The sequence below is a fragment of the Gymnoscopelus braueri genome (genome assembly GCF_963280865.1).
Source record: "Gymnoscopelus braueri genome assembly, chromosome: 19".
Taxonomy (NCBI): Eukaryota; Metazoa; Chordata; class Actinopteri; order Myctophiformes; family Myctophidae; genus Gymnoscopelus; species Gymnoscopelus braueri.
The window spans coordinates 30,210,188-30,219,106 of NC_137621.1; the positions used below are offsets into that span (position 1 = coordinate 30,210,188).

The 8,919-nt window shown below is 44.4% G+C and overlaps 1 protein-coding gene across 1 annotated transcript in view; it reads left to right on the plus strand.

Moving 5' to 3' along the window:
* Positions 1 to 8,534, plus strand: part of efna2a (ephrin-A2a) — a 91,210-nt gene extending 82,676 nt beyond the window's left edge. Inside the window, exons 3-4 of the mRNA XM_080414470.1 lie at positions 5,264 to 5,329; positions 8,123 to 8,534. Of these exons, the coding sequence (XP_080270596.1) occupies positions 5,264 to 5,329; positions 8,123 to 8,247 (191 nt within the window). The 3' untranslated portion in view covers positions 8,248 to 8,534. The remainder of the gene's footprint in view (positions 1 to 5,263; positions 5,330 to 8,122) is intronic.
* The last annotated feature ends 385 nt before the right edge of the window (positions 8,535 to 8,919 follow it).

Genomic DNA, 8,919 nt, shown 5'->3' on the forward strand with positions numbered 1-8,919 from the left:
GACATTTATTGGCACAAGTCCATACCCTGGGATGCGTACACCCTAACTACATTTAGACTTTGGACTATGACAGTGACTACACTACTCCCATAGCCTGGGACAAAAATGCTTTAAAAAAATCTGCTTAAATCTGAGACATTTTAGATATCAGCTTCGTCAGTCCCTGCCTGTGTATGCAATTTCAGCCAACCCACTGAGGAGACAAATCTATGAGAACGGCCACCTGTAACGGCTAACTGTATAAATGTCCCCGTCCGACCATTAGTCGTGATGTCTCCCTAACAACCAACCAACAACCAAGAAAACCATGGCATGACTGTCTATCCAGACTATGGAACCATGTACAAGACTAGAGCTTCATTAGCCCATGGCAAAAATGCTTGTACCGTAAACAGCTTACATTTGGGAAAAGTTCCAAATCAATTTAGTCAGTCCCTGCAAATGCCAATGGTCTGGTCAATGGACATGTGCAATTTCAGATCAATTGGCCAACCTCCTGAGGACAAAAATGGATGAGAATCGGCAGAGTTTTCAAATTTGGGACAAACGTGAAAAATCCTCTTCACCAGTCCTGTGGCAAAAACATTTATACCGTAAACAGCTTAAATTTGATGTGAAAGATCTGCTTCCTTGGTCCCTACATATGCCAATGGGCAATGCCATGTGTAATTTCCGATTGATTGCCCACTGAGGAGAAATGGATTAGAACAGACAGATGAGGACAGACAGAGTCTTTAATTGAGTGACAGAGTTAACAAATATTGAAAGATCATCTTTGTCAGTCCCTGTCTGGGAAAATTAGCTGTGTCAGTCCTTGCATATGACAATGAGCAATACCCATGAGCAATTTCAGATCGATTGGTCAATCTACCGCAGAGAAAAAATTGGAGAAAAATGGACTGATGACAGGTAGACAGAGAGACAGACAGATAGACGGAAGAATGGACAGAGTTTTCTCCATTTTATAGTAACTTTGCACCTATTCAATAGATGTATGGGAAAGATCGCCGCAGAGCTTTGTAGACACACTCTCTGGATGCCAGAGCAGAATCTCTGTTCTAAATGTTTCACGTCGGCCTGTTATAGCGCCGCCATGAGGCAGATATTTGCAAGATTTTTTATATTACTCCTACGTATTTTGTCCAAACTTCACGCAAGTCGTTACACATTATCTTGGTAGTCATGTGATCAAGACTTAAAATCTGTCAGATTTATCATATTCCATTCCGATTGGCTTCCAAAGTTTTTTTTTTTGTTTTACCCTTTTTACAGATAATGTACAAACATATAGTCATGTATATGCTTTTTGTCAATTAAACATAAATTAAATCAATCAATAGAAGGATTTCAAACAAGTGAATGTCTTACATGTTCTTTCCCACTGTTGTCGTTCTGCAGTGTGCGTATGCAACATTGACTTGCAAACGCTTGACTGCCATTGTCTTAGCTTTCTGGTGCTAATAATATTGTCCTATGTGGGCGGGTGGCAGTAGCCTAAAGGTTTGTGACCAAAGGGTCAGCCGTTCGAATCCCTGAACCAGCTGGGAAAGTCTTGGCAGGGAAAGGGAATGAGCAATGCTCTCCCATCTGTCAACAGCTATCAGTCTGCCCTTGAGAAAGGCACTTAACCCCCAACTGCTCCACTGCTCATTGGCCAGCAGTAAAACATGGCGCTTGAACTGGGCAGGTCCCAGGTGTAAATGAATGGCTGGTGGAAAGTGAAAGACGGCCATGCTTCAAGAGAGCGTGCATGCTCAGCAAGCCTTCACTGGATAAATAATATTTACAAACAACCGACTGGTAATGAATTACCCTCAAGCAAAAGCATGGAGAAGCATTTCCAGTTGAGCCAGGCCTGTGATCTGCACGACATAAAGAAACAGCAGGCAAGAGACAGGGAGCTGAACAGAGCAAAATAACCAACACTTCAATTCCTGCTGCACATTTCCCAGTCCATGGACACATAATCAAACACACCCACACACACACGCGACGCTCTCGCGCGCGCACACACACACACACACACACACACACACACACACACACACACACACACACACACACACACACACACACACACACACACACACACACACACACACACACACACTCGTTTCCACCAGTCACACATAGAGATGAACAAGGGCCCCTCCAGAGTTGTATGGTTGCTGAGACTATTGTGTGTTGGTGACCCCTGGGGTTAGAGTGTGTTTCCGGAGAGTGTGTGTGTGTGTGTGTGTGTGTGTGTGTGTGTGTGTGTGTGTGTGTGTGTGTGTGTGTGTGTGTGTGCGTGTGCGTGCGTGCGTGCGTGTGTTGGGGGTAGGATTGGTGGAGTTGTCAAACAATTGAGAGTTTGTGAAAGGCCATGTCCGTCAGTCAGTGTGATTGACATCCACACACAACCATTGCCACCACACACACACACACACACACACACACACACACGCATGCACCACTGCCATATATCCTAACCTCCAGGCATGTATTGATGTGGCACGTTGACCGCTTTTCAACACTCAGCTTTTCCAGTGTGTGTGTGTGTGTATATGTGTTGTATGTGCTTCCTAAGATACTCAAAGGATTGTTTGTCAAGCTGTATTGATCAATGACTGTGATTCTTGTTCAGGCCTGTGTAACTGTCAGAGTGCATGGATTTATATGTTTCCATTTGTGTGTATGTGTTTTGACGCATGTGCGCGGTTGAGTGCATTATGCGTGTGTGTGTGTGTGTATATGTGTGTGTGTGTGTGTGTGTGAGTATTTGTATGGGTGTGCGTACGTGCAAGGGTAGGTACGTACGTGCACGCGCGTGTGTGTTCGTCATGTGTTTGACATGTTGACAGGCCTGCTCCACCCCTTACTTCTCCCAGCTGCCATCTTGATGAGGTTGAGTGGGTTTCAATGGGTTTCCAGGAGAGTTTGATTGTGTTTGTCCTGGGAAACGCAGATAAGACTTCTAATGGTGACAAAAGTGTTAGAGGCCGCGGAGAAAAAGAAACGCCGGAGAAAGGAAGGTTATCTGTCTGATTGTCTGTCTATTTGTCTGTCTGTCTGTCTCTCTGCCCATTAGTCCACATGTCCTTCCGTCCATCAATCCTTCCATCTGTCATTCTGTCAATGTTATAATTACTTTTTTTTTTTTTTTTCCTTTAACCACATGAACCCTAGAGTCCCTGTTTTGGGGGCAACTATTCATAATAATCTCCAAGATCTCCAAGCTGAGCTTGTAGATCGGCTATTTCCGGCGAACAGATTTGGTGTAAAGGGAAAAAAGGAGCGGACCAAGGCCCCCTCCTGTTTTTGCGGAAATGGACAATCTACAAGCTCACAATGTAAATGTGTTGTGAGCTTGTAAATCATCTATTTTTGCCAAATGTTCATGCCAGAATAGGGACGCTAGGTTTCATGTGGTTAAGTGGTTAATTTTGTAAGGAATATAGTTCAGTGGTTCTCAACCTTTTCTGGATCAGGGCCCACTTGAAAATCTTGAAAAGTGTTCGTGGCCCACCCACGCATTTTCAGAATGTCATTTAATGTCATTCGATAGCGTTGCAGCTTTTTTCCATTTTCTTTTTATATTAATGTTGTATTATCATTCAAATCGTAGTGATTTTGACAATTATTTGGGGGCACACTTGCGATACCCTCGCGCCCCACCAGTGGTCCCCGGCCCACAGGTTGAGAATCACTGTTGTAAGGGATATATATATAGCTGATAGCCCATTCCCACCACCGTCCTCCATTCATTTGCCACAGAAGCAGAGGTAAATGTAAAAGGAACACAGAACAGACACGACGTGGGGGGACAGATTCAGTACCCATATCGTATCAAGCAGGGGGGGCCCAAAGCACTGCATCATCTCCAGGCAGGGGTTATGGGATTGGAGCAGCGGGTGGATTTGAGTCAGATCTGGGCATAAGAGGTGGTGTGCGGGGGGAAAGCAGAATATGGAAGACAGATGAAGGGCTAGAGAGAGGGATTGAAGGAAGAGAGGAGGGCAGAAGCACTGGGAGGAGAGGGCAGCGCGAGGGTCACATTTATTTCCTGGGATCTTGATGACGGCCCACCCCCAGGTCATGGGGGGCTCTGACTGCATAGACTTGCTAGGAGAGAGAGTGTGTGTGTGTGTGTGTGTGTGTGTGTGTGTGTGTGTGTGTGTGTGTGTGTGTGTGTGTGTGTGTGTGTGTGTGTGTGTGTGTGTGTGTGTGTGTGTGTGTGTGTGTGTGTGTGTGTGTGTGTGTGTGTGTGTGTGTGAGTGAAATTAAGCATAGTTTATGGCTAATCAAGGATTTGTTTATCTAGGTTTTATTTTCATTTGGGTTGTATTGCACCACTTAATTTTAAGCACTGCTTAGCAAATCAGTCATTAAAACCTTTAACTGTGATTAAACTCTTGTCCTGCAATTCATTTTGTCCACCATGATGGGTTGGCCAGTGTAAATAACCAGCAACTCTCGTGAGACTACTCATTAGCATTAATCTTTTCTTCCCTTTTGAGAGAAAGCTGGCATAGACATATGTTAAAAGTAGCCTGTGGCAGCCAAAGAAGAAATTATTTAAACTGTGTACCATTAGCCGTTTCCTAACCAAGCTAGGAAAATGTTGCAGCGCAGATGGACTTAATTATTTTAGCTGGAGCGAGGCTATACAGTGGCTGCATTTAGTCACTGCCATGTTTAATTGCAGCCTTGATACATTTTATTTTATTGCATTACACTTTCTTTGTTGAGTTCAGTACTGCTTTCAAAATTCTTCATCATTGCAAATCTCAACAGGTTTGAGAAGGTCCCTTATTTTCCAATCCCATTCTCAGAATGAAATGAACACTAGTGATTTTGCTGTATACCTGTGTGCATTGCATATGTATTCATCCTTGCATGTGTATTTGTGTCTGTGTCATGTACATGTTGGTACATGTGTGAGCATGCGCGTGCACAGGTTCCGGTTTGGTCAGATAGTTGACCATTACTTCTCCCACTCTGTTTCCACTTCCAACTCTGTTGGAACCATTGATCCCAAGTTCAAACAACGCTAGGAATCCAATTTATTGTACCGTGAAGTTTGAAACATGATAAGAAACTTCACAGCCCCTCCACGAGCAGGACAAAGGCCATGAAACCTTTTATTAAATGTTGTCAATTACTTCACGAGAGGAAGGGGAGGAGGGCAGGAGGAGGGGCAGTGCAATCTGCAGGGCGAATCGTTTTCTCTCACAGTTAATCTGGAATCTTCAGTCTCATCTCTTGCTTCCTCTCCTTGCAGCATCTCCTCACCCAAACCATGTGGGGCGGCCATGTTTAAAGCTGAAGGTGTATGTCAGACCTCCAGGTAAGTCACGCTCTAACTACACACACACACACACACACACACGCACGCACGTACACAAATGCACACAGGCACGTAGACAAACACACACGCACTTAAACACACACATGCACCGTCCAGATTGGCTATCAAAGTAACATTAGGGGAGAATGAGAGGTCTGATAGAATGCCCTGGCAACACTCTCTGCTCTGATTCACTGGGCAGCCAGGCAACACTTCAACACACACACACACACACACACACACACACACACACACACACACACACACACACACACACACACACACACACACTGTGTGTGCATCTACAAGTGTAATCGAAGACTCACATACAACTACATTGTTCTTTCACGTACAAGCGAAAGGAACACACACACAGACATAAAGAAAATGTCACATGCACACACACCCACAGACACAAGCATACATGTGCTCACGACACATTCACACCCATGGTCCCGTAAGCACACATTCACCTAAAAGCACAGACGGAGGCACACAGACGCGCACACACACACACACACACACACACACACACACACACACACACACACACACACACCAACTGGCCCTCACACACACTTCACATCAAATCACATCACATCACATGGAGTGAGAGAGAGACCTTCTGTCCTTGTGCAGAATGAACAGAATAGTTTGGAAAGTGTTCTATCTAAAATGATGCGATGCTATTCCAGTACTCCGTCAGGGCTGATTTTATAATAACAAAATCAGATAGGAATCTAACCCATTAAGACCTGGAACGCATTCTGTGCGTCATTTTTAGATTTATTTGGGCTATTCAAAAATAGCAGATCTACAAGCTCATAGCGCGGCACTCGGTGCCGCGCTATGAGCTTGTAGATCTGCTATTTTTGAAAAATCATGAAAAGTTGTGCAAAAAATTGATTTTTTTTCTTTTTTTTGCCAGACATTTGTAACCCAGATCTTTGCTTTTGGGGGTTCCTGGAAATGAATATTTTACAAATGTTCGCTTTCAAAAATATGTAATGATTTTGCCACGAATTTTCAAGATTTTTCCAAAATAGCAGATCTACAAGCTCATAGCTCATGCCGCGCTATGAGCTTGTATATCTGCTATTTTTGAATAGCCAAAGAAATCTAAAAAATTCGCACAGATGCGTTCCCGGTCTTAAAGAGCTAATAACCCATCTATCAGGGACAGATGTAATGTAATAAGAATCCGGTTTTCTGTGAGATTCACGCCTCTTCCGCCATCACAGTCCAGTGTGAAAAGATGAGGTATGATTAGACTCGCACCCTAGGTATTCCCTCTTTTCCTCATCATTCAGTGTGCACTCAGGCAAGACAGTACATTCTTTTGAAAATAGCTCGGCCCGTCGTAAAAGGAGGAGGACTGGAGGAGCACTGCCTATGCAAGTGCATCGGGATAGTGTCCTGTTGGAGAAAAGTTTGAATTAAAAGTAATAAGTTATGTTGGAAGATTATGTGTTATATTAATTTCACAAAACATCCTCATTTGTAGTGCAAAAGGACACTTGCTGCAAAGCATATATATTTTTTAAATCAAATAAAAGTCTAAATAGCTAATAGCTAAAAATGGCATTGTTATTAGTGTGCATGAATATAAAATGTACAAAGGTTTCTGAAAGTAATGTGTTGCTCCTTGACATAATAATATTAACTATTTTGTAAACGTAATATTTTTTTTAACTTCATCATCATAATTGCTTTGTTACTCATGAAAGTAATATTATTACATAATGTGTGTTATACGATTAACACTTTCATATCCGGTGTTAAGCCAACACTGGGTATGTACATTATTTCAAAACCCCTTCCACACACACACACACACACACACACACACACACACACACACACACACACACACACACACACACACACACACACACACACACACACACACACACACACAGATAATTTATCTTGAAATCTATCTTAAGTGGTTTCCCAAAGCAGATTTTAGCCTCCTGAGTATTAAACTGCAAGCAGGCATCACTACAGAATTAAATTGGGGATAGTAATATGTCTCACTGCCGCGATGACACGGCTTTGAGGCTCTCTGGAAAAAGGAGCGGAGTCAGCCGTCATGGTTTTCCAGGACTTAAAACATGCCATATCCGGCAGAGAGTGGAGGGAGGGCGGGGAAATGCTCTCTTCCTCCTGCATAATTACTGAAACAACATTCATCCATTGTTTTATTGTGTCATTACTTTAGCTCTACTCTTTGATTCTGCTCTTTGGCGCCAGTGTTTGAATAATCCAATCTGGCATTGAAAACTTTCATCTCATCTGTGAAATGTTGTTTTCGGCAATGAGCTCTGAGCCACTGCACGTGCTTGGATGTGTGTGTGCGTATGTGTGTGTATCAGCTGCTCCAGATTCCAAGTCTCTGTGATTAAACTGTAATTAGGTTGGTTAAACCCCCCGCAGAGCTCCGTTGCTGTCATCTCCACTCCTCCCTCTTCCTCCTTCACTCTTTCCTCCTTACTTCCCCTTCTGTCGTTTTCTCTCTACCCCTCCGTGGCTGATGCTGCCGCAGAGGAGGAAGAGGAAGGAGAAGAGGAAGAGAGTTTTATGTTTTGTCAGTCACTTTCCAAGTCTGTGTTTGTCCTACCCCAACAACTGTTCCAATTGTCTTACTCTTGTCTTCATCCAAAACAGTCGTTCAGTCACTCTGTTTCATATTGTCATGTCTTTGTTGTCTTATGTGTCTCTCTCACAGTTCCAATGTTTTGTTGTTTGTTTTTGTTTTTTTTCCTTTCTCTCTCTCTCTTTCATTTGTTTCAGATGGATCAGGATATGACTCTCCAGAGCCCTTCCTGACTGGTGGAGGTCCATGCTGGAGGACAGGGTCTCTGGCTCTGTTACCTGCCCTGGCTTCACTGCTACTGGGACTCCTCTCTTGGCTGTGACCCCCACTCCCTGTTTCCCCCTGGTGCTCCCACCCGAGGCTGCTGGACTGGGCGAGGCTGGGCTGCGCTTGGCTGGACTGGCTGTCCCTGCAAATCCATCACCCCTCAGGGAAGCCCCTCAGTCTCCATCCCCTACCCCCTAACCCCTACCCCCCCCTCCACCTCTGTATTACCACCAACCACTGCCAGCGCCAGCCCTTTCCATGGCCCATGCCACAGACACCCCATCCTATTGGCTCGCCCTGAGAGGGTTGCATCCCTGGCCTAGAGCTGTCTGGGGAGCTGTCCCGGATCTGTGATCCCTTCAAGCCTGGGTTGAGCGGATGTGTTGCACCCACCTCTTAGCTGGAAAACACAGAGGAAATCTTTTTGCACTCATTTAAGGGGGTTGGGGGTGGGGTGAGGTGGGGGGAGTTGGGGGATCATTGGAATTGACTATCGGCTTTCGCCCTCAGATGGGGTAGATCTAGCTGTGGCTACGGTTGCACTTGTCATTTCAATGCAACTTTTATCATCCGATCATTTTTATCATCTGATCATTCTTATCATCTGATCATATCGGGACGCATTAAGTGACAGGGCTGCGAGCACGAGAATTGGATTTTGCTCACATTACTTTCAGCTCGTCAAAACCAGATTTGGAAGTGGTCAGGCTTGCATTGGGATTGGAAT